Consider the following 26,507-nt stretch of genomic DNA (forward strand, 5'->3'; position numbering starts at 1 on the left):
CCCCCAAGGTCCACAGCACCTCCCCACAGGGCCACCCCAGGGACCAAGTCTTTAACACCTGGACCCTTATGGGGACATCCAACCTGCAAAGTGCAGCACCTTCCAAGTGCTTGGGACAGCACTGTGCCACCTCCCCGTGGTGGCACTCAATAAAAGACAAAAGCGAAGATCTCCCAAATCTCAGGGACTAGCCCAGTATTGACTGAATTAACCAGATAATGAATCAAAGTGTGCAAGTCAAGTAGCCACGCCACATTAAGGAAATAAGGAAATAGCTTATTCTGAGCCCCATAGGAGTGGCCTTGACCCAGGTACAAAGATTTAAGTTAACATGACCCATTCCCGCACAAGGAGGAGGTTTCAGGACCTTTCACAGCGGCAGAACACAGATGAGATGTTCCTAAGTAGTTGGTGGGGACATTAGGTAGTCAGACTAGAGCCCAGCAGGGGAACAGGTTTCAGACACAAATCGCCTTCTTAGCTTAGGGGCTGGTGGAGGCCAGAGGTCTAAGCTTAGCCATATATTCTGAGTGTACTCCTCGTCAGGAGAATGTGAGGTCAGATACCAAAGTTAACATAAACGGCTACTAAAGGTCTCTGTAATCACAATGCCCAGCTCAGGCAGGGTCCAGCATCTGCAGGATCTTTATAATGAATACGTGGCTCCTTCAGACAACCTGACTTGCTCAGAATGCAGACGTGGATTCAAATCCTGGCTCCCACGTGCATTTCTGATGTGCTGCTGGGAAAGGTCGTCTAATCTCTGCAGGCCTCGGTTTTCTTACCTGCCAAGTGAGGTGATTACTCCCAGCTTGCAGGGTCCCATGAACATGCCGTGACAGCCGGCCTTGAGGATTCCCTGCCCCAGGGACTTGTAGGCTGTCCACTGCTCAAGACACACCTCCAGAGAGAGAGCCAGTGTGCTTTCTTCTGCATCCGTTGTCATTCATCTGTGCCCTTGTGGGGTTGCAATTGAAATGCTTCTGAGGCCCCGGAATTGGGGAGGGAGAGAGGGTTAATTGTGCGTGGCAATCTGTAGAAAAATGTTCTAAATTAGAATTTCAGTCCAGTCTTCAAGGCCTTTTCAGTTGTCGAGTAAGGCCATTTGAGGTGGCTTAAAAAGAAAGAAGAAAAGAGAGAGAGAGACAAATTGTAAGAACAAGTAATTTGCCCTGGGGCTAAGAAGAGTGGATAAGGAGAAGGGAGGGGGGAGGTTTGCACACTTGTGCAAAAGAGTGTGGCATCCTGTGTCCGGCTGGGTGGGCGTGTGGAATCCAGAGCAATGGGAGGAATTTTGGAAGAGGGATGAATTCATGTGGACAATGCAGAGGGTCAGATGTTCATTTCTTTTTCAGGAATGTAACCGGTTCACCTATCAGTTTGCTGAAGAAACGAGAAAGCAGTCTTTCGGGGCGCTGACCCCCGGGTATGACTTCATGGCCCGGCTGAGGTACATGTTTACGCAGCGCATTTCCCCCCCCCCCCAAGTACTCGAAGACAGAGTGTTGAACGCTCTCCAACAAAGTGTGCCAAGCGCAGCCCTCGCTCTTGTGAAATATTTACAAAGTTGCTCAATAATTAACGGTGAGTAATGCGTGCGGCTTGCTTTTCCTTCTCTAGGAGCGGCGTGGAGTCCATCCTTCCTCCCAACGCCCACGAGCTGGCCCACGATCGACTGTACGTGTCCATCACCAACACCAGAACCAGGCAGAATTACCTGGTCTCCCGCTTTCCCTCCAGGGAAGACCTCATTAAGGTAGCCGGGCCGCATTTCCCATTTGCAAAAAAACCCAAATGCTGATTTAGATACTTCCTAGGAATAATAAGCATCGCCGGGCTCTTCAGATCCGGGGTCTGGTACCAGGCTGATAGATGCTCAGGGCGCAGTAAATTATGTGTCTGATGAATGGCTCCCCCAGCCTCCCTCCCCAGGAAGCGAGGCCCACGCCTCCTCTACTTGACTCCTCATTTTCAGGCTTCACCACTTACTATGGGAAGCGAGTCGCGGGTGCAGTTTAGTAGCAATAATACTCCCTGAAATCTACGTGGCCGATCCTGGGTAGTTTGTGGAGGAGCGTCCACATGGACGCTCTTATTCCATCCGTCTGGAGTCGTCTATGAATCAGAATGGGGAAGACCGGGAAGGAGACTCGCGCACAGGCCTTAGGACAGCCCTTTTATTTTTTTCCCCAATATTTATTTTTTAGTTGTCGCTGGACACAATACCTTTATTTTATTCATTTATTCTCATGTGGTGCTGAGTTCGAACCCAGGGCCTCTCGCGTGCCAAGCGGGCGCTCCAGCACCGAGCCCCAGCCCCAGCCCCCGTAGGACGGCCCTTTTATGACTCAACAATGAGGAAGTCACGGTGGAAAGATTTTTATGGGGTGTGACACACACCAAGGTTGACACCTACCGCTGGTCATTGGTGACGAGTCCTGCTTCCCCACGAGTTTGAACACTGGAGAAGCACGCAGAGGCAAGCATAGAAAGCAGGGTCTATTTGAAAAGGGACAACGCAGACTTCTCCCAGGAGGGAGAAGGGGCCATAGCTGGTAGCCTGGTGTCCCAAGAGGCGAGGGGTTCTGCCCTTTGTATATGTCCTAGGCTTCCTATCTTTCTCCTTCCTGCATAAGTGACCAGGCCCAGGAATGGCGGGGTGGCCCAAAGGTGGGAACCCTGTGGGCTGAAGGGGAAGGGCAGGGTGGTGCAGCCCAGGACACATTAATCAACAACCCTGTAGGGAGGGCTGGTCCTGAGGCTGGTTACCTTGGCAACAGGTTGGAGCAAGGGCAGTTCTCCATAAAGATGGAGGACGGGCCATGAAGGAATTAGCATTTCAGGCCCTCAGGGCGCAGTCTAGACTTGCCAGACTCACTCACGACTGGCCTCCTTGATCCAACCTGACTGGACCTGTACGGGCTGCCTGTCTGATTCTGGCTTCAAGGTCATCCTGCCGGGACCCTGGCAACCAGTTCTGGTTTCTGGGTCTCGACTTTTGTTTCTTGCATTTTATTTTAATGCCTTTCTATCCACAGGCATGTGAGAATTGCTTGGCGGAGAATTCATTATCTCTGGGAAATGCTTCTACTGGTTAATTTCCAAATAACAGTGAACTTTTGCTCAGGTGATGCTTGAGTGCTTGTATCTCGGGAAGGGTGCCCATTTTTAGAAAAGGGGCAGATTTTCCTTAGTCCTTTTGTGCGAATCATGGCGACTTTGGATAACACAGAGAATCATGTTTTGATACAGCAGGAGGTAATGGGTTGAGACTGAAAAACTCTGCCCGGGTTAGACAGCAGGTGCACTGGTTTTTAGTAACACCTTGATGCTGCAGTCCGGAATGCTTGATGAAATGTTGGAACGACGTGCAGAGATACTCAGCGTTCCTGTTCAGCACCATCACTTATAACCGTCTTTTAATCTTAGAAAAAGAATTTTCTTCCGTGATCCTATTATGAATCTTATTATAATATTCTGCAGACTTGGACAATATCAAGAGGACAGCTGGTCACCCCACACCTGAGTTGTCCCAGGCTATCGATGACCCATGCAGACACACAAGGACTGCCATTTCTCTTCTGGCTCGCCTAGGAAGTGATGTGGGCTGTTGTAATGTAAAAGAAGCAGGGACCCTTCCCTCGGCTGTCATATTTTCTTCTAATTGAAATATGACGATCGTACATATTTACGTGGTACAAAATGTGATTTTTTGATACTCGCGCACAATGGCAAAACGATCCAGCGGGGCCATTAGCAGGTCCGTCACTTGCAACAGTCATCATTTCTTTGGGAATATGAAAAAACCCTTTCTTCTAGCGACTTGGAAATATAGAATTCAATTAGTATTGCCACTCTACACCAACACCAGGACTTATGCCTCTTAGGTAGCTGTATCTGGTACCCAATAGCCACCCTCTTTCTATCTTCCCCACCTGGTCTGTTGGCCAGGGCCTCACATCCAGCACATCTTACTGCTAAGTTAATTCAGCTTCTGCTGTTTGGCAGGATGCTCACCCCAGGAGGGCAGAGATGGCTGGTTTTCCCATAGCTGTCCCAGTGCCCGGGACGTGGCCAGCCACGATGCAGGGGCCCCACCAACACGTGAGAAATGAACCAACACAAATGAAGACATAAACCAGCTGAGGTGGCATCTACTGCAATGGCCTGCTTTAAAAGTAGGAAGTGGGTCCCGCCTGTCCCATAACCTGTGCGAAATGGTGTCGCTAGTTAGCGGTCCACCTGGCGGGACAGTGCATTCTCTAGCCTTCTGCTCCGGTCACACCTGAAGCTAAATAAAAACAGTCATCTTTTCTGTCCCTTTGGGGAATGAGGGTTGGGTCGGCAGAATCTGGGCCCTCAAAGACATCCGTACCTGAATCCCCAGAGCTATAAGGATAGACACTGATGGCGCCAGAGATATTTGGAAATGTGATATGGCACAGACCTTCGGAAGGGAACGTGCTCCTGCATTGTCCCAGTGGACCCAGGATAAGCAGATGAGTCTTGAGAAATGGAGGCCTGTCCTAAACTGGATGTGCTGTGGCTGATTCTGAGATGTGAAAGCCGTGTTCAGGTGCTAGGGGCGGCTCCCCACTGCCAGGGAAACTCAGCCTTGGGACCCTATGCAAGTGACTCCATCTAGTACCTGGATTAGCAAGGAAATGATTCTTCTCGGGAGCCTCCAGAGGGGAACACAGAGCCCTGCCTGCAGCTGAATGTTGCCCTGGTACCCCCCCCCCATCGCACAATTGGGACCTCCCGTCAGCATGCGCAGGGCTGTGTCTTGTTTGAAGTTCTGGTGGTCATCTGTTGTGCAGCGATAGCAAACTCTTGCCATAGGGCAACACCATGTCTCCCCGATTCCCGGGGTCATAGCTACGCAGAGAACTGGTGCGATTATTTGGGTTCATCAAACAGAGGAGAAATAACTGATGTCCTTGCAAGGAGACTGTTGGATAATTAGCATTTGTCCTGGGTTCCACAAGAAGCCTTCTCCGTGTTTAGCAGAATGCTTTAACCTTTTCAGACTAAAACGAAGGGAGGACATTTCCTTTGTAGCAGATGGTGACTATAAAAATATATGAAGTCGCCGCTTGGAACAGGCATGAAGCATTTAGCTGAACGGAGTAAGAATGGTGAAGACCGGGAAGGAGAGCCCAAACCCAGCAGTGTGGGGGGACACGCAACCAACCCCTTGCCAGCAGCCCCTTCATCAAGTTTGAATGTTGTGATGGAAGAAGGGGCCGGGGAGAAGGTTGTCTGAGACGGTGTGACCCGTTTGGCCCAGCGGACGATAAGCCAGGGTTGAAATGAGTTTTACAAAAGAACACCTTCAAGAGACGGCCAAGTGTGGGAGGGAAAGTCCAAGACTCAGATCCCCCTCCTTGAGGATAAACTTTGGGATTTCAGTCAGATAAAGAAGCTGGGTGACGCCAGATGAGGTGGCGCACGCCTGTGATCCAAGTGGCCCAGGAGGCCGAGGCAGGAGGATCATGAGTTCAAAGCCAGCCTCAGCAAAACCGAGGTGCCGAGCAACTCAGCAAGACACCTGCTCAGGACCAAGCGGGATTCTGTGATTTGGACAAAATGGTTTCCCAGGGCCTGAAACGTAACTTGTCCTCATAACCCATACGTCAGAGGTGTCACCTGCAGCAGAGCTGATGGAAGACGGTTTGTCCCCGATCTGCATGGCCTCCACAGCCTCAGTGGAGCCAAGGGAAGGCAAGGAAGGAAGGAAGAGGGCGCGTGGGGTCAGTCGGGGAAGTGAAAGTACCCAGGGCTGCTCTGTGTGATGACACCAGGCAGCTGTGTCTGTGGGCGGGTGATGACCAGAGTTAGCAGTGGTCCTCCCACGCCGTCTTGGAGGCCGGGGTCTTCTTTTTTTTTTTTTTTTTCAGAGTAGAAGTTAGAAGTTTATTAAAGGACAGCAGAAAAGACTTCTCCCAGAGGAAGAAGGGGACCCAAGAGGTGGAATCCCTGGGGTCTTCTTTTGATGGCGCTCAGGTCCTGGAGAAGTGTCCTGTTAGGGTTTGAATCTGGAGTGTGCCCCCCGCCACGTGTTAGTGGATGGGTCCCCAGTGCAGAGAGTTCAGAGTGGGGAGCTGGGGGACTGGTGGCATCCTGAGGACTCTGACCTCGTCCCCTGATGGAGTCGGCGTTGGCTGGCTCGTGGGTAGTGGCGGAACCCATAGGAGAGGGAGCCTGTTGGAAGGAGGAGGTCACTGGGACATGCAGGGCCTCTCGTCCCTGTCCCCGCTTCTCAGCTGCCGTGAGCTGAGCAGCTCTGCTCCACACGCCCTCCTGCCACCATGCTGTGCCCACCTCAGGCCCAGGGACACGGGGGCCATCTGTGAAGGAGAGAGACGGGGAGAGACAGAAACAGTGAGAGACTGAGAGGCGGACCAGAGTTAGGGTAGAGGAACGCGGGAGAGTGCTAGACGCGGTGCCCCGGTTGCCTTGTGTGTCCAGCGCTATCATGAGCTCCTTGACCCGCCCCCTGCTAGGTGAATTCCTTAAAAGTGCCTGGTGCTTCCCTGGGCACCCGCTCACTGCTGCTCCTCAGGGTAGACAGGGTGCTGTGTGCCTGGAAATACAGCCTCGAACCCGGGTCTTACAACGTGTGCGTGTGCACGTGTGTGCACCTGTGTGCGCGTGTGTGCACCTGTGTGCGCGTGTGTGCATGCGTGTGCACGTGTGTGCACCTGTGTGCGCGTGTGTGCACGTGTGTGCACCTGTGTGCGCGTGTGTGCATGTGTGTGCACCTGTGTGCACGTGTGTGCACCTGTGTGCACCTGTGTGCATGTGTGTGCATGCACACGTGTGCAGGTTTAGGCCTGTCAGTGCTCTCTGGGATCATGCTCCCTGACTCCCTGCTGCAAAATGATTCTTCCGATGGATGGTGTGATGCTTCTGATTGTTTCCCGACAGCCCCTCGTTGACCTCATTATTTGTGTGGCCAAAGATTCATTTTATTTGGGGTTGTTACGGTTTGGGTCTCGAATATCCCCCTAAAGCTCAAGTGTTGAAGGCTTGCTTCCCAGTGCAGCACTGTCCCCGTTGGGGTTTTGGGGCCTGGTCAGGTATTTTGGTCACAGGGAAGAAAAGCTGCCTCACACACAGGTCTTCATGGTGTTCTGAATCGTATTTCCATGGGGATTATTTTACTTGGTGTTTTCTACTTTACAAAGACACACCCGTGGCCTCTAGGCACCCTGTGGCCTGGAATGTACTTGACACCCCTTCCCCTCTCCCGTCGGTGACCAGGTGAAGATAGGGAAGCACATCTACCCGACTACTACCCGACTACTTGACTTGACCAGGGAGGGGACAGCCTTTGGTGCATGCCCATCAGCCAGAGCCCCAACACGCCCCCTGTATACAGCTCCCTCCTTTATCCCCACTGGTCCAAGAGGTGTATTTCAGTTGCATAAAGAAAATGTTGGGGCTGGGGATATAGCTCAGTGGGTAGAGTGCTTGCCTTGCGTGCACAAGGCCCTGGGTTCAATCCCCAGGACCCTCCTGCCCTCCACCCGTCACACAGGTAAAGTACAGCAGGACGATGAAAATACTTCCTCCTCTCTCCAGCCTCGACCTGTGGATGTGAGACCCCTCCAGGGCCCCTCCTCTCTTGATGGGCATCGGTTCCCACCCCCAACCCCCTTCTTTAGCATGGCCCCCTGGAGAATCCTGAATGACCCAGCTGGGCCCATCTTGCATATCAACTCCTTCCCCTTCAGTTCCAGATTGTACTCTGGGCTGGCAAGCTCACAACCAGCAAATCCAGGCGCATTGTAACATCAGCCTTCAGGCAAAGCACAATCAGGGAGATAAATCCGTGGCTTAAAAGCAAGTCCTGCGGCAGCCGCAGGACTGAGCAGAAGTGCATTTTAAATCAACACGCCGACGTGGCACAGTGACATCTTCCTGCGCCCCTCAACTGGGGCACATCCTGAACCTCTTCATGTGCAGGGTCGATGCACACGTGTGCTCTGAGACATGTCCTTTTGGCAGGTGTGAAGACACCTCTATTTGGATGGCCAGGGAGTAAGTCATCTCTAACAGTGTCCCCGGCTCTCCCGGGAGCGGGCACCCTGTCTCCGTTGCTCTGCTGACCTGAATTTCCTAGCACCTAGCTCCTTTATAGCAGAATCTTCTCACATTTAGCTTTTGTGAAGGTGGAACCAGGACTGAATTTCAGATTGGCCATTATCTTAGCAAGATTGGAGGAAGATAAATTTGAATCTGTCTTTGAATCTCAACGACACCAGCAGGGTCTGTATAAACAGCCAGATTCTCATTACACTTCACAGTAAACTTCAGGCATAAACGAAACTTGTTGAGAATTTATACTCGAAGGAAGTTAAGCCACGTAATTTTCTAAACACCCCCTTTTCTATAAAATGCAAAATGAAAAGAGCCAGCGAGGACGTGTCCTGAATACGCCCTGGCCAATGTTCTGAGCCGCTGCCACGGGAAGCCACCGACTTTGATTCTCATCCTTGTATATTTAAGTAAGAATAAAGCGAAAATCAACGGTTTTACACTGCACACCATGTTTAAAGCACTGTACCGAGAGATGGGGCGGGAAGGCAAGCCTTTGCTTTTCTCATGAGTGTGCCCAACCACTGAGCTCTTGACATCTGGGGACCTGTTGCTGACCCCAGTCTGCTCTGCCTGCAGCACGGTATGTCAATCATGGAAACAATGAGTTTTGCAAAGGAGAGTTGATTCACCAAGCAACCCAGCAGAGAGGTAGGAGATCCAGGTCTCCCACCTGCCTCCTGGAAGCCAGGGTTCAGGATATTTACGGGATAAAGAATCAGGGGGACTTTGGGCTTTGGGAAGGGTGACTGGAGGTGAAATAATTAGTGGCGTGGGTGCACGATCTTCAGGGCTCCTTACGGTGTGCACATACAGTCATGGCTGCTAGCATGCTCTGAGGGAGGAGTTTAACCCTCTGACTTTGAAAGGCCACCCACCGCGGGACCCTCGGGCAGACCCAAAAGTAAAGGTAGGTGGTTTCAGCCAGTTTGACGCAGACGAGAGCAGCCTCCAACTTCCTGAAATCCACTGAGGCATCTGCTCCTCCCATTTCCCATGTATCAGAGGTGTTTTCTGTGGCAAAGTCACCAGGAGTCCCTTGCTTACTAGGTCACCTCTAAAATTGGTGAGAAAAAAACCAATAACAGGGCTGGGGTTGTGGCTCAGCAGAGGGTGGGGACATGACCCTTCCGTTGACATCGGCTGCTCTGGATGTCTTGAGATTGATCGGTGACGTCCGTGTCGTCCACAGGAAGTCACCCAGGCTGAAAGACACACGTTGGGACCCCGTGTTGCATTAAGGGGTCTTAGCATGTCAGTCTTCACCTGCCTCCTTATGAAATCCTATCTATCTGCTGCAATCAAATGGCAGTAAGGAAAGCCGCTTCCTTCTTAACTACCCAAAGCTAATTTCCTCACTAAAGTCCGCTTGATGCAGAGATCAGCCATAAAAAGGGAGAGTGAATAGTGTCGGGAAAAAACGCGTGGGTGTAGGGGCACGCACTTTCCAGGTCTCTGCACTTTTCATATCCTTCAGGAGGATTCTAACTGTTATTATCTGCAGGGAAGTAATTGGATCCCTTTTTTTCTGCATCCAAATACCTCAAAACAGCTCCAGGCCTGAAATCGCCAACTTCACGTTATACTCCAACTCGGTGGAGGAGGGAGGGTACCGTCCTGATTCTAAGGGTGGTGGATTTTTTTGCAGCGTACATATGTCTGTGCAGCCCAAGGAGACACACGTTTGATCCTTCAGAGACTTTAAAATGCGGCAGGCATTCCCCAGCGCCGTCGCTGTGTCCTCGCCCACCAATCGTTCCAGGAGATGCTACGGTGCGACGTGGGATTCGCCAGCTACTTCATTAAACCGGTGGACTGTGCTTCAGAACCTACCTAGGACCCATCCGTCATGGCTTTTCATTTTAAGGGTAACCAATCGATGACAAGGCCAGATTTCGTTGGAGTAGATGCGATGATCTTAACTGTAAACAGGCTTTCTCTAACTAAAAAATGCCAACTACCGATTTTATCGTGGCCACGGGGCGGCAGTGAGGGTTGGGACCGAGGATGGCGCTTTGCCACGGATTTCCTCGATGATCTCCAGCAAATCTCCTAAGGTGACCCTCGCTCCCGGGTTGCCTCGTGGTGGAGTGGGTGTGGTGGAGGGACTGTCACCCCGTGCTGTTGTGCCACACAGTGAGACGGAGACCTTGCACTGAGCGTGTTGGTACAGGCAGGTCCGCACTGACTGGGAGGCTGTCAAATCTCCTGCGGGCTTGTTATTCTACCTCGCGATAAATAAATGAACGGATCCATAAAAACAGAATGAAACAGGATACTTCCCTCCCTCCGGGAAGCACTTCTACCAATGAGCGTGCACTTGGTCTCTGCACAAACAAGTGATTAAGAGAGAGATGCATGAAATTGGCCACGAAACAAACAGGATGCAAGAAACCGGACTCAGTTCCTGGCCCTGGAAAACATCCAAGGGAAGGTGTGTTTGGTGTTAAAATAAACCCAAACCCAGGTGCAGGCTGAAGCACTCATTAGCTCAGCCACCCTTGGGCGGGCGATGTCGTCGCTTTGAGCAGTAATTCTGAGAGAGTTCAGGCAGGCGCTGGGGGGTGGCGCACAGCCGAGTCCCCTCCCTGGTGTGCGCTCTCAAAAGGCCTCATTCCTGACCCAACACCCAGCTGTCAACATCTTGGGATTTTTCGCACTTTCTGAACAGGGAAAGGGCGTTTGCTTTTTGCACGGGGCTGACAGATTATAGAGCCGGTCCCAGCCCAGAGAACCAGCCTGACATGCCAGAGCTGTGTGACCCAGGGCTGTTGGCTTGGTCCCTGGGCTGTGCTGTTACCATGACGTTGCCGCTTCAAACCGCCGTCCCCAGAAGCTTCCTGAGCCGCCTGTCGGGAGCCTATTATTGCGGGAGCTCTCATAACCAGGACCTCCGTCTGCCCTTGACCCCAAAGTGCCACCAGCAGCCTGGGCCCTCCTTCTCTGTCTTGCTATTGAAAGTGACGGCAGCAGCCTAGTGCCCCGTGGAGGAGGCACCAGAGCCTTTCTTCCTTGGTTTCTATCCGTCATGAGACAGGTGCAAGGACGAGCCACCTCAGGAGGAAGCGCACACCACGGCTCAGGGACCCAGTGCAGAAATCACCAACAGGAAGGGCTTCCCGCCCCCCGCGCGGGCTCCTGCCCTGTGGGGTGCAGCCCAGGGGAGATTTTCCGACAGAAATCCCTTTACACTGTCGCCTGGGCCTGTAATTGAGTGGCAGATCAGCATAAATGGGCTTTTGAGAGCTGACCTAAAAAAATCAGACCTATAATATTATTTCTTGGGGGGGAAACGCCTTCTGAGTTCTAAATAATTCTAAACAGATGATTTATAAGCCAGTGTTGGGGCTCTAATCCATTTCTGAATAATGCATGTTGGGAAAAAAAAAAAAAAGCCTCATGAAATCTTTGCCGATAAACAGCCATAGAGACTTTCCCTTATCAGCTGAAAGATTAGAGCTTAAATATTCAACGTCTAATGCCGTGTGTGTTTTCAAATAGAGCCCTTGCTGGCGATTCGAAACCGAGGCTGCGGAAGAGAACATGGAGATTTCGAAAAGCCGTCAGAGCTCGGCTGCTTCTCTTGGAAGAACAGATCATATCCTAAATGACAATCGTTTCCCGCTTTTCAAACGGAAGATAGTGTCTACTTGCATTTCATGATTCCTTGGCTGGAACGTGGAGTGTCTAAAAAAACGTACCGTCTGCTTTGCCGCATCCTGGTAGCATCCCTTGGGGCATCCTGCGCTGTGGGGAGTGAGTCTCCCCTGTAATAACCAGGGGGGTTCCTCTTCCACGAAATAACAGGGCGACTTTAAAACCGTTTTCCTAGTAATTGATAGGACATTAGGAATCATCAATTAGCAACTGCAACCCGTACAGATTTCAGGAATTGAGATACCAGTTTCAAAAGGACTTGGTCTTCTTGATTCTGACTTAGGAGTATGTAGTTCACTCATTTGGGGAGCGTGGATTTGAACCTATGATTCTGGGGCCTTCTCGGATGTTGAAAACATTTTTTTAAATTATTTTTCATTTTTATTATTATTATTATTTTTTTTATTACGTAAGTGTGAGCATTCGTGTCTGGACGTGTGTGGAAGGTGGTTCACGTCATAAGAGTTTCGTACTAAATGGTGTCGCAGCTTCCTGGGTGGCCTCTCGAGTTGAGTCCTTTCTCTCTTTGTGCACCTAGGTTCTTTTGGCCAGCAGCTTTGTGCCCATCTACTCGGGACTGAGACCAGTGGAATACAAAGGGCAGGTAATGTCGCCGTAACGGAGGAGCTAACGCCAATCTCCCCAGAAATCCACCTCCTCCGAAAGGGACAGTCTCCCATATTCTGGTCCAGATCCATGGGAACGCATTCTTTGCATAAGTAGCTTTGTTTCTAAGAAGAAGAAGAACCCTTTGATACCTTATCAAAATCGGGGAAGAGGAATGATTGTCAGGGATGCTCTCATTTTTGTCATTTAAAAATACCTTTGAAAGCAGGGAAAGAATTTGGTTTCCCTCATAAGAACTCGTCACGGCTCCTCCTATGACTGCCACGTGGTCCTGGTGGGACAAGCTCCGGGGCCCTGCACACCTGGCCCCTGAGCCATGCGGTAGCCCTCTCCCCCTCAGGGGCACTGGTTCAACACCTGCATCTCATAACCCAGCACCGCCTCTATCTGACACCCAGCAGAGATAGGGTTTTAATAATTAAACACCATTTCTGTTTAACCCACACCAGCGAGGTGCATTTATCATCCGAGGATCTGTTTAACATAGACAAGATAAGCATTATGTAACCACGTACGGTATCTGTTTATATGAAATACGTATCCTGTCATCCAATACAGTGTGCATTTCACACACACACCCGCCGTGGTGTATATTTCACAATCAAACCCAGCATGTGTCCAACCTACGCCCGATCCGTGGAGCTTACAATCCAGCACGTTTTCTCTTTAGCACATACCCCAGATAGACAGTGTATGATCAAATGCAGAATCCAGCACCCATTAGGGATCAGGCCCACCTGCAGAGGAAGGAGAGCTGTTTATTTCACACTGTGGAAGTTTGTTCATTCACGAATCAGTGCCTGGGGGTACTTTGATGCCACCCGTCTGCCCGACCTCTCACTCCTACCCCGGGCCCCCCCACACACACAGTGACCTTCCTGGGGGTGTTGAGGAGTGCTGGTCTCACAGCCAGGGCCCGAGCGGAGCTTCACAAGTCTGCTGGCTCGTAGCTGGAGGAAGGGTCTGCACTGGGACCTTGACAGACCCTCAGGATGCCCGCTCCCGGGACTCTCCTGGTGTCCTGCCCTTTTTATTTGGCCTTCCGTGGGATTCTTGGCCTAGAGGGACTTCCCCTGGGCAGGGCACAGACAGAAGGTGAGGAAGGGGAGGAGAAACGGCTGCAGAAAGACCTCACAGATACAATGAGACCCCCAGAGCGACCGTCCACTCTCAGTTGGACAACTCAGTAGCCACGTGCTTAGGACGTATCATTTGTAGGGAGGTACCTCTCTTTAGCCATCTGAAATCCTGATTGTGGCCAATGAGAAGCAATATACCCATGGAATTTTTTTAAGAGTGCATAAAAAATTTACCTATCATCTTATACAAACTAGGTAAGCTTTCCTAATATTTCCTATTTTTGATGCTGTCAGTCCTAGCTAAAACGTATTCAGTCTCCAAGGAAAGTATGACCTATTTTGTCATTTAGAATTTTATTTGCAATATATCACACTCTGAATGCGTAGTTAAAGTATTATTTTCCCTCTCGAAATGAAGTTGGCGTTTATTTCTACATTACATTTTGAATAGGCTTAAAGTTGCTATCAAAAAATCAGCTTTGTACTGTGAACATTGGTTTTATAACGATCTGAAATCTAAAATAGCTTTTACTTGAAAGTACCCTTTATAATATACTCTACTCATTACAAAAATGGGAACTATGGTTAAGAAAAATCCTAAGGCATTTCATGAGATTCTGCATTGACATCAAAAGAGGTGTGTCGGTTCATTCCGTGTTGCTATAACAAAATACCTAAGGTTCGTGGTTTATAAACAAAAACGGTTTTAAGCTCACAATTTGCAGACTGACAGTCCAAGGCTGAGTGAGCCCACCTGTTGAACCTGTGGTGAGGACCCTCTCACTTCCTTAGTAATAGAATCTCATTTTATCTGGATTGATTGCCGTGTAGCTCAAAGGTTAGTTTTCTGAGTTTCCCCTGCAGGTGAGTATGTGTACGCATTTAGTTGTTGGCCAAGAAGATGTAAACTGAAATACCGTTGGACTTACAGCAAGGAAGGTTGTGTACAGGCCAACGAGATGCAAGCCGAATTACTGTGAGGAAGGGAGATGGTACGTGGGAAGGGAGATGGTACATTTTCCGTTCTTCTCGTCTTCCTTTCCTGTTTCCTGGAACTTAGATGTGATGACTGCAGCATCAGCATTCATTATGAAACATGAGGTCAAAGATCACACCCTGGAGATGTCAACTAGGGAGCTGGGTTCCTGAATCTTTTCTCTTTTTTGGGGGGGGGAGGGTAGTAGGGGAGCTGTTTTACCAGTCCTCTGTATTCTTGTTATCTGCTGTTGTCTTTGCATGTACCAGTATCCAGTCGTATCTGCTGCAAGGAAGGGAGACATAGAGGTCTTCATCTACCCAAGTCACTAAGCTAGAAGGGGGAAATGTCCCCAGAATGATCTTTCATGTTGGCCTGCTTCTTTAGGGCTTCTCACAGAAGCTACTCCTCATTTCATTTCTCTCCCTCCTTCACCCGCTGGCTTGGGCCGGTGGGATCGGAGGTTCCTGATGAAGTCTTGCAGGAAGTCACTGAACACTTTGGACAGGAGCCCTATGTCTCCGCTAAGCATCTGGTTTCCCTTTGCTGCTCGGTGGGGCCCGCAGCAAGGACCCCCAGGCGCAGAATGATTGACAGGGGCCTCGTGTCATTCGTGCTAGGAAATGTCAGTGGACAGGCGTCCTCCTGGCTGGCGGCTGGCCTGCTCTAAGCCTGATGGTCTCCCCCGTCCGCCGGGTCTCTCCTCCCCGAGTCAGATTCTGCCCTCTTTCCTCCCCATCTTGAGGGGATCGTGAACTTTGCGTCAGAGACGCGTTCGGCTGTGGGTCTGAGCTCTTTATACGACCCAAACTGCACAAAAATGTCAGCCATGCTGAAAATGCGTCTTTCTTCCTAGATGGCAGTGTGTTCCTGCAGCCGGGCTTTGGGGTGCAAGCAGGGGTTAGATGCAGGAAGCCCCCGGAGCGATCCCACCCGTAGGCCAGGTTATCACAGATGCCTGTCATCCATTTGGGACAAGAGGACAATCCTCAGAAGGAATTGCTAACTGATATTCTCCAAGAGAGAGCATTAGCATCGGCAAATGGCTAACTGTCAGAATCACGATCGTGTCCACAAGGGCCCGGTGCAGATGAGAAGAAAGACTTTAGGATTTTATGGGTTTTTTTTTTTCCCCCTTTGGTCTGAGTTAGAATTCAAGTAATATTTTTTAATTTTATTTATTTATTTATTTATTTATTTTTTATTTTAATTTAATTTTATTTATTTTAATTTTAACTTGTCAGTTGCAGATCTCTCCCCTGAGCCTTTGCATTATGGATCAGTGATCCTTTCATTATTGACACATATGGGAAAGAGAATTGTGAAATACTCACTTACTGTGCATTTATATAAAATCATTACCACAGTCCTAGGCTCCCGTTTCTTCCTGACTTAGGCATTTCCCACAAAAGCATGATTCAGTCATTATCTCAGCGAACGGCCCCGGCCGGGCTCTCGACCAGCTGGATTTGGCTGGATGGAAACCTCAGTGTCAACGTACAGTTACTCTAAAATGAAAACTCTTATTTTTCCATGATGTTTTACACTTTTTTTTTTTTTTTTTGCACGGTCTATTTAATTTTTGGAACAGCATGTTTGTCTTCCAGGGAATATTTATTATTAATGACTGTACCTTGCCAACTGCTAAATGAACTCGATTTTTTGGAGTCACCATTTCTAAACAACTTTCAGAAATTCTGAAAGTCAGCAGCGTCCAATAGAAGTTAGTACAAGAGTTTCCCTGGCGCCTTTTTAAAAATATCGTTTTAACTTGTGTCCCTTTGACTCCAAAATCTTACCTACCTCTTCTCTGTTCCCGTTTTTCTTCACTCCGTACGGGAGACTCTCCTCTGTGTCCTAGGAGATAGGTCTGTTTATGGATCCCCTTTCTGTGTTTTAGTTACCGTTTCATCGCTGTGACCAAAATACCTGGCAAAAGCAACTCAGAGGAGGAGAAGTTTATCGGGGCTCATGGTTTCTCTCTCTGTCTCCCTCCCCCTCCCACCCCTTACCCCCTCAAGCCTCTTTGCATGTAAGCTCCACGGCAGTAGCTATTTCTTCCTGCAGTTTTTCTGTAGAGTATCAGGGTAAATATTTGACCATGGGCATACATAATCTCTGTCCACACACCTGCCCAACTGTGTTGTCATAGTGGGAATGCTACCATGGGCCATCTGTAAACCAAAGGACGTGGATGTGTGCCAATAAAACTTTATTTAAAGAAGGAAATGGTGGGCCGTAACTTACCAGGCCACAACCTAGAACAAGTAATTCCCCCAGATGCACTTTCCTCTTGTGAAATGAGGGGATCGGATACGCAGTAGAGATATGGGGCATAGAGGAAAACATAATGTTTACGGAGTTTGCTCCCATCTGCAGCTTTAGGTATCCATTGGGGGTCTTGGAACCTATCTCCCACGAAAGCTACATCACTGTGAACCCAGGCAATTCACGCTAATGTGGTGCATGCTTGGAATGTGGTCAGAGACTGGAAGGCGGTAGTGGGTGAGCAGTGGTAATGAGGGGCAGCAGCCTAGGTCCAGCAATGAGCTTTATTAACATTGTAACCTTTTAATTTGTTCTTTTTAGTTATACATGACAGTAGAATGTAGTTTGACATACCATATATACATGGAATATAACTTATCCTAATTAGATCCCATTCCTGTGGTTGTACGTGATGTGGAGTTACACTGTATTCATGTATGAACGTAGGAAACTTATATCCAATTCATTCTACTGTCTTTCCTATTCCCATCCCCCTCCTTCCCTTCATTCCCCTTTGTCTAATCCAGTGACTTCTATTCTTTCCTTCCCTGCCCCTTATTGTGAGTTAGCATCTGCACATCAGAGAGAACACTCTCAGCCTTTGGTTTTTTGGGATTGGCTTATTTCCCTTAGTTTGATATTCTCCAGTTCCATCCATTTCCCAGCAAATGCCATCATTTCATTCTTCTTCATGGCTGAGTAATATTCCATTGATATATGTACCACATTTTCTTTATCCATCCATCTGTTGAAGAGCACCTAGCTTGGTCAGCTACTGTGAATTGAGCTGCTATAAACATTGATGTGGCTGCGTCCCTGTAGTATGCCGATTTTAAGACCTTTGGGTATATGCTGAGGAGTGAGACAGCTGGGTCAAGTAGTGGTTCCATTCCCAGTTTTCTGAGGAATCTCCAACCTGCTTTCCAGAGGGGTTGCACCAATTTGCAGCCCCACCCTCAAAGAAAATACAATGTTTGGGAGTCAGTCTGACAAAAGAGGTGACAGACCTGTACAATGTAAACTGCACAACAGGAAAGAAAGAAATCAAAGACCTTAAAGGCGGGAAGACCTCCCGTGTTCTTGGAGAGGCAGAATCAGCACTGTCAAAATGGCTCTGCTACCAAAAGCGCTGCACAGATTTCGTGCAATTCCCACTAAAGTTCCAATGACATTCTTCATAGAAGTAGAAAAGGCAGTCATGAAATTCATTTGGAAGAATACGAGGCCCAGAATAGTCAAACTACTCCTCAGCCAGAAAAGCGATGCAGGAGGCATCCCAATACCTGACCTTAAATTATTCGGCAGAGCTATAGCAACAAAAACAGCATGGTATTGGCGCCCAGACAGACCCGCAGACCGTTGGTGCAGAATAGAAAACAGAGACAAATGCACATAAATACACTTATCTCATACCAGAGCATTTATTTTTCTTAAGGACGATTCTAGAACCACAGATGCTCAGAGCAGAAGCTACTGGCATGTCAAATGCCACCTCAGGGCAAGAATGTGGAATGGCATGCAGGAATACGGGGCCAACAGCCAGAGAATTCCTGACCGGAAACACTAAGGGCAAGATTTCCACCTCCCTGGAGAGCACGGCGTGGAAAAATTCTTGCACTTTTAATTGGGAGGTTGGGGACTTATTTTTTGTTGCTCCGGTGGCACTTTTCGGAGTTATGGGTCGAATCCGCACGGCTGAACGGAGGTGTGCGTGTTCTGAGCCCACGATCTCAGGAGGGCTTAACTCGGGAGTGAGGCATGTGTCCCACAGAGCCCCCGAGCCGGTGGGATGGCAGCCTCGGAGCGTACAGAGGCGCAGAAATCGTTGCCGATGGAGTCATGAAGCCATCTGATGACTCTGTGTTTCCTAGTCATTTATCCAATCAGAACAAGCTAACAAGAGCCAACAGAATTTGGAAAAAGGATTTTCGATTCCCTGAAACAGCAGTCATTAACCCCGTAGTAAATTGCAACACTTTTCAACTTAGTGAGCCAGATTGACCCGCCTTTTCATTACGGTGAACAAGTCAGACGAGCTCGCTCTTGAATTCTCTGACACATCTTTAATTTTCCCTGATGAAACCTCTCCAGGTTTTTACCCCATGGGTGACGGGCTCTGTTGAGAACGTCAAGGGAGATCGTTTTGCAAGGCGCCCTGTTTTTCCTTTCTCTTAGGTATTCATACGTAAATCAAGGCCGGGGGAGCAAGCTCGGGGATGCCATCACATATTGGGGGGCCTTTGGTTTTACAAACCTCCCTTTTGTAGGTTTCACTTATGTAACCTGCTATGTTTAAAACACATACAGACGCTGCAATCGTGTTTATGCATGTATAGAGAGCAATACAGCTACATTCAGGTGTACAGATATTCATAGCCATATATATATATATATATGTGTATATATATATATATGAAGTAATTATATAATCTTATGCGTTATGACAACATGCACATCATTCTGGGTCAGTTTCATTTTAGTCAAATCGCTTATTTTTTAGTTGACTTTCATTCCCTTTGGAGGAGTCGGGATCCGGCCAAGGCCTTCGTAACTAATAGAAATGCCAACCGTCTCCTCAGCAGATTGATAAGTCAAAACGAGTCAGGAGGAATAAAAGAGACAGGGCAGTCCGTAGATGACAGAAATGGCACGTATTCCTTCTCTTTTATCCTGGGCCTTGGAACAGACGGGCTGCAGTGTGTGTGTTTCCACCAGAGCACATTTCCTAGAGGCAGGGACCAAGGACACGCTCACCTTGAGCCCTCCGAGGTCCCCCCCCCCCCCCCCGGTGGGTGAGGTTTTCTGATTCCGTCCAGAGTTCTCCACAGCTCAGTCAGTAACACACGTACAAAGATTTCTTTTGCTCCCAAAACAGACGCACAGGTGGGTGAGCACCCAGACATTCTGATTTACAAGGACACCCAAAGCGTGCATCTTAGGACCAGGGAGGCCGGCCACTGTGGAGAAGGCCCCTCTCCTTCTCTCTGCGCGGGAATCGGGCCGCCCACGGGCACTGACGTCCGTGCACCTTCCTTTCCACAGAAGTGGGTGGACGGAGGCCTCACCAACAGTCTCCCCGTCCTGCCCGCAGGCCGCACAGTGACCATCTCCCCTTTCTGTGGACGGCTGGACATCTCCCCCCAAGACAAAGGGCAGCTCAGTGTGTACATCAAGGTCACCAACCAGGACATAATGGTGAGTAATTACCTTCAGTGACATTTAAAGTGCCCTAGTCCACTGGAAATCCCCGCAGAATGAATGCAGCCTGCAGCCGGGCCTGGCAATTCTCCATCATGCCAAGAGACCTGGGGGCCTGGGGCTGTCAGGATGCAGTCTGTCTGCTGCTGGTTAACTGACATTTTTGTGGCAGGGGAACTAGGGATTGAACTCAGAGGCACTCGGCCACTGAGCCCCACCCGAGCCCTATTTTGTATTTTATTGAGAGACAGGGTCTCCCTGAGCTGCTTAGGGCCTCGCTGCTGCTGAGGCTGGCTTTGAACTCGCCATCCTCCTGCCTCAGCCTCCCCAGCTGCTGGAATTACAGGCGTGAGCCACCGTGCCCGGCTTAATTAACTGACATTTTGCATAGCTTTTTCTCTCTCTTCGGCTCTTTCCCACACCCATAAACTTGGTAGGCCATCAGTGCAGTTTTCGATTGGGTCATTTATTTATTTAGAAAGATAGAAGAACTGAAATATTGGCGAATGTTGGACAGATACTGGCATGAAGATATCTATTCCCTTAATCTCATGTATCTGGACCTGGGGCGATGGCATATTATCCAGGACAGGCCTGGCACCCCCTGGAGATGTTTGGGGTTGTCATATCTTGGGGTTGCTCCCGGCGTCTCGGGGGTGAAGGCTGTTAAACGTATGTCCTGCAGCCTGAACTTGTGTCTTTCCCTCCTAGTTGTCTCTGCCCAACCTCATGAGGCTCAACCAGGCCCTCTTCCCTCCAAGCAGAAGGAAAATGGAATCCCTGTATCGGCGTGGATTTGATGACACCGTGCAGTTCCTGCACAAAGAAGACTGGTTTGAATAAAACGCCGGAAAGCTTAGAAGGCACAGCAAGTTGCGGGTCCTTTTGGAGGGCGCCTTCTCATTAAACCCTTGTTTAAAAAAAAAACAAAAAATTCTGCCAGGACTCTGTCAATTTAATTATGGCCCATTGCAATGGATCTATCTTTAATACTTGAATCAGTGCTGGGTGCAGGGAAGAGGGCATTTGATCAGAGTTGGCAGCATCAGGGGATGAGGAATGGTTTTTGCATCTCCTCCTGCATCAGGCCACAGGGCAGCGGGGGGAAGAGGAATCTGAGACATAGGCTGCATGCTTTCAGATCTGGGAGGAACTTAAATAGACAAAATGCTGCAGAACACCAAGAGCCAAGTAAACCCAAGTCGACGAGCAAGAATTAAAATCCAGAGTAACCATGCAGCGCCCTGTTTGTAAATCACACTGTGCGGATGCCGCGTCCCACTTTGTGAAGTGGCATCCAATCACCGAGGGCTGATTCGCTGACACCGTCTTCAGTCTGTTTTGATGGGGTTTCGCCAAGCATGAACTCTTCATTACCAAGAGGCACTTAGAAACAAACCAATTTAATGGCGTGGATTTAATTGTCCTGCATTCCTCTTTTCACCCCCATGAAACCATTCTTTAAATCAGTTTTATGGTTCTCAAAAGCCCCAAATACACAATTTTTTACACACAGACACTAATTACGGCCTCTTAGGAGTTCTGCAGAGACCCCGTCTACAGTAATGATGGTCCTTGGGGTGTGTATTTCATCTACGTGAGCAAACGTGGTTGAATCTCCATATGTGGCTTTATTAAGTGACAGGAAGACTGGATTATCAGTTCACGTTTGTGCCAGTTTATTTACTAGCTAAATTTCCAGCTTTGCCTAAGATTTTTCACCTTACTCTCTCTCCTTTTGCAAATATTCTATTTGTATGATCTTTCCATAACTACTTTTGGTGTGTGCGGGGATACCAGGGGTTGAACTCAGGGGCACTCAACTGCTGAGCCCCGTCCCCAGCCCTATTTTTGCATTTTATTTAGAGACAGGGTCTCCCTGAGTTGCTTAGGGCCTCCCTTTGGCGGAGGCTGGTTTGGAACTCTCCACCCTCCTGCCTCAGCCTCCCAAGCCGCTGGGATGACAGGTGTGCACCACCGCATCCAACCATGACTTCTTTCTTGAAGAAAAGTGACTTGGTCTCTTGGATTTTTTTTTTTTTTTGAAGAATGCATTGTAACCCAGTACATATATCCTTGACCATGTGGGTGGATGATCCTTTCCTTAAAAAAAAAAATTGTGAGATATAGACATATAAATGTGCAGCGACTTTCCCGTGCAACATACAGCAAGATCTGTACCCCCCCAGGCGTTCCTCAGAGGAGGCGTACCAAGTCCTCAGGGAGGCCAGCCACAGAGCGTGCGCTGTCAATCTCTGGAGTGTGTCCCCGGGTGTCTAGATAACGGAATTCCACATAGGATCAGCCCCACCATTGGAGTCAAAATTTTGCAGCATGCTTGAACCGATGGATACAAATTCGGAAGAGATTTTGTGACCCAGATACTGACATGTTTGCAGGGTAATTACTGGGGCAGACTGCATGGGGAGTCTACAGAGGCAATTCCCTAATGTCTGTGGACCCGTCATTTAAAATCCAACTTGTCTTCCTTTTCTGCTTTCCAATCACGGTCTTCGTAACTATGGGAACCCAGCGCTTCCATTGACAACGAGAGAAAATGAAGTTCAAGGATGCTCTTGAGGAGCAAGCAGTGCACTGCACAAAGAAAGCAAGGAGTCTGCCCGTTCTGGTTGCCCAAGATCAGGTGCCAAGGTCAGATCAGCCATGCAAGGTCCCAGGAATCTTGCAAAGAAACTCGCAGCTCGCAGCAATGAACACATAGATTCCATTTACCCTGCTTCTTTCTTTATCGTAATGATTAAAAAAAATGAATACCATCATAGAAAAACTCCCTCTTTATATTTATAAGTACTGATCCTACAGAGTTCTTCGGACTCCGTCACTCTTTACAGCCGGGGAACCAGTCATTACCAGAAGTTCACTGCGTTGAGGATTTTCTTGCTTAAGCTCTATCTAGATGATAGCAAAACCAGCCTAAAAGTGGAAGTAATTGTCTGCATAACTCGAGGTAGGAGGAGACGCAAGTCCTATAGTTCAGGAAACACAGAGAGTCGTTCCAACGGTGATCATGATTTGCAGACTGACAGTTTTCTTGGGATGAACTTACCACGTAACTGGTCAGCTCTGCGCTCGAATTTGTCTCAGCTCAAACCTCATTCGAGTTCGGCCACCTGTCCCGATTGTGACTTTTGTCACAAAAGTGTGCTGGTCGGTATGACATGTGTCTCTTGTGTCTTCAGCCTGGACCATGATGTCACCCTTATGGTCTTCATGGCACCAGGAAGTTTGGAGATTAAAAATCTGGTCTTGTGTTCATCTCTTGGGGCCGCCATATCAAGTACTGAGAACCGGATGGCTTTGAAGTAGCATCCATCCAGCCCGTCTGTCTGTTTTCACAAGATCATCTTTCCTGGGTGGATTTCTAGATTTATAGATAAATAAATGTCCTGTCTTGTTCTTAGAAGGACACCAGTCATTCCACAAGGGACTGACCCTAAATCTAGACTGATCTCCTCTTGAGATCCTTAACTCATTCCATCTGCCTGTTTCCAAATAACACCCCATTCTGAGACGTCCAGTTGGGGCAGAGGGGCACTCTTTAAACCATCACGGTGATTTTATAGTGTTTCCCCCAGTTTGAGTGTTTCTGATGTTTTCTCAGGATTCGATTCAGGCTAAATATCTTTGGCAGAGGATTACCCATGCCTAGTGATGCCTGCCATGCTTCTTTCCTTTGTAGTTAGTAAATATCTTGTGGAGAGAGATTTTCAGATTTTCTCCTCATCAAGCTCTCAAAATTATTCCTATCCCAAGGTGTTTAGTTACGTGGCCTCCTGGTTTCCACTGGGTATAGCCTCTTATGATCTATCCCCACTTATATTGACGTTCACATTGTCCTGAGAGTGCTCCTCGGGAACCTGTTTAGCTGACTCTTGTTGACAGCTCTCGCAGTACTTTGAGCACTTTCTCACTTTCAGCAACAAGATATCTCAGGCTCATCTTGTTCTTTCTCTGCCTCAGCCTTGAAGTCATCCCTTCCTCCAAGGGGTGTTGGTTCTGTCTAGTGGAAATGGTATTTATATTTATGGTAACTATATACCCAATTTAGTAGACAAATAACCATGTTAGTGGTGTGTTGCTGCTACCAGGCTATCTCAGTGAATACAACTAGGAAATTTATATGTATACAGGTGTGGAAGCATACATGTGCCAACAATTATCTGTATATCTACCTACCTAACTACCGTTATCTATCTTTTATCTACCTCTTGTTACTTAGCTTTATCTATGCATCCTTCCATTCATTCATCCATCCATTCATCCATCCATCAATCCATTTACCCATCAATCCATCCATCCTTCCAACTATCCATCCATCCATCAATCCATGTACCCGTCAGTCCATCTATCCTTCCATTTATCCAATCATCCATCCATCCATCTTTCCATCAATCCATCCATCCTTCCAACCAATCACTCATCCATCCATCCATCAATCCATTTACCTGTCAGTCCATCCGTCCTTGCAACCAACCATCCATCCATCCATCCATCCATCCATCCATCCATCCATCCATCTTTCCATTAATCCATTTATCTATCAATCCATCCATCTTTCCATCAATTCATTTACGTGTCAGTCCATCTATCCTTGCAACCAACCAACCAATCATCCATCCATCCATCAATCCATTTACCTGTCAGTCCATCCATCCTTCCAACAACCATCCATCCATCCATCCATCCATCCATCCATCCATCCATCCATCTTTCCATCAATCTGTCAATCCATCCATCCTTTCAACCAACCATCCATTCATCCATCCATCAATCCATTTACCTGTCAGTCCATCTATCCTTCCAACCAACCATCCAGCCAGCCAGCCAGCCAGCCATCTTTCTTTCCATCAATCCATTTATCTATCAATCCATCCATCCTTCCATCTATGTATCCATCCACCCATCTTCTATGAAAACGCATCCATTCAGCAGATATACCCAATTTCACAGCTCATTCTAGTTTATTTTATTCTGTTCTTACAACTCTCCTCTGGCACAGAGAACTCTGTCTCTGGTTATGATTATTCTTCAGTCAGTGCTCCTCGTGGCCCTGATGCCATCTCTACTCCCCCGCCGTCCCCTGTGGGGATACATGCTCTCTCAGCTGTACTTGGACTGCCCAGGCTGATTGCTGTGCAGAGTGGGAATTCTTTGAAAGTTTCCTTGTCTTTTCTGTGTCCTCTTAATAAAATAGCCTTTACATCTTGGGCTGGGTTTTCATATGGACTGCCATTTCTCTACACTCGTAAACACTTCTCCATATTTCGTCCACCCTGCATCACGTCTTTATCACACTTCTTCTCAGGTTCCTTCATTCACGGGCTTCTTGTGAACCAAGTTCCTTTTCCTAGAATCCATTGTATGTTGTCCCTGGTGCGTGGAACACTGCTGCTAGTTGTGTGCTGCTCACGGTGCTCAATTCTATCTCCAGTTGTAAGAAACAGAGTCTCCGGGATAGTCCTTATAGGCCATCATACTGACTGTGATTGTGAGAGCTCTGTTTGCTTGTTTAAGACAATTAATTAATCCTTCCCTACACCCTGACTGTCAGTATGGCACAGATGCAGCAATCCCATCAATCCTGTCTTGTTTCTGTTTTAAAAGAAGGTCTTGGGTTTCTTTTGTAAAATAAAGGAAGGAAAGTTAAATAACTTTCATCAAGGTCACAGGCCTATCCTTTTCCCAGTTTATTTATAAATATCATTTCTCCAGGACTTTTTATTTTTTTAATCTGTTCTTTTTAGATATTTTTAGTAGAGTGTATTTAGATAGGAGGTGTCCCCAGAAGACTCATATGAGACAATACAAGAATGTTCAGAGGTGAAATGATTGAGTTTTGAGAGTCTTAACCTAATAGTGGATTAATTCACTGATATGGATTAAGTGGGTGATAACTGTAGGCAGGTGGGGTGTGGTCCCTGGGCTGTGCCTTTGGGGTCTCTATCCAGTCCCTGGCCAGCAGAGCTCTCTCTGCTCCCTGGTGCCCTGTCCTGAGCTGCTCTCCTCCTCCAGGCCCTGCCGCCATTTTGTTCTGCTCCCCTTGGGCCAGAGCCATGGAGTCGGCCAGCCACAGACTGTAACTCTGAAATTGCCAGTCAAAATAAGCTGTTCCCCCTCCAAGTTCTTCTTGTCTTGTTGGATCTTTTGGTCACAGCAATGAAAAACTGACTAACACATGCATTGTTTATATGTAGTAGAATTTAATCTCCCCATTCAGGAGCATTTTAGGTCTGATTCCACACAAGAAGGTTAATGTGTAGTTTTTGTATGTCTCTCACAATTTCTAGGTATTAGACTTCTTTGTTGCTATTATGAATGAATTTTGTCAGTTTTTAAATTTTTCCTGATATAAACATATCTTGATATAAACTTTGTATGTACCTAGAGACATTTTAATGAATTTTTTCATAATAATTTTTCAGTTCCCTACATTGGAGTTTTAGACAATTATGACAATTATGTGTGTATCATATACAGATTAAATGTATATAAATACACTTATATATAACTGAATATATATATAACACATAAACTATATATATAAATTTCCACGTAATATAGATACATAGACTATATGT

The 26,507-nt window shown here is 48.0% G+C and overlaps 1 protein-coding gene across 5 annotated transcripts in view; it reads left to right on the forward strand.

Annotated features, from left to right (window-relative positions):
• Positions 1 to 22,035, forward strand: part of Pnpla4 (patatin like phospholipase domain containing 4) — a 26,508-nt gene extending 4,473 nt beyond the window's left edge. Inside the window, exons 3-7 of one of the 5 annotated variants that reach the window (XM_048797419.1) lie at positions 1,356 to 1,450; positions 1,621 to 1,756; positions 12,299 to 12,364; positions 19,753 to 19,905; positions 20,673 to 22,035. In XM_048797419.1, coding sequence (XP_048653376.1) covers positions 1,356 to 1,450; positions 1,621 to 1,756; positions 12,299 to 12,364; positions 19,753 to 19,905; positions 20,673 to 20,708 — 486 coding nt within the window. In that variant the 3' untranslated portion in view covers positions 20,709 to 22,035. Of the gene's footprint in view, positions 1 to 1,355; positions 1,585 to 1,620; positions 1,757 to 12,298; positions 12,365 to 19,752; positions 19,906 to 20,619 lie in introns of all 5 variants that reach the window. The other 4 variants (XM_048797416.1, XM_048797417.1, XM_048797418.1 and 1 more) reach the window with 4 other exon arrangements.
• Positions 22,036 to 26,507: the final 4,472 nt, after the last annotated feature.

The sequence above is a fragment of the Marmota marmota genome, unplaced genomic scaffold (assembly GCF_001458135.2).
Source record: "Marmota marmota marmota unplaced genomic scaffold, marMar, whole genome shotgun sequence".
In the NCBI taxonomy this organism is placed as follows: Eukaryota; Metazoa; Chordata; class Mammalia; order Rodentia; family Sciuridae; genus Marmota; species Marmota marmota.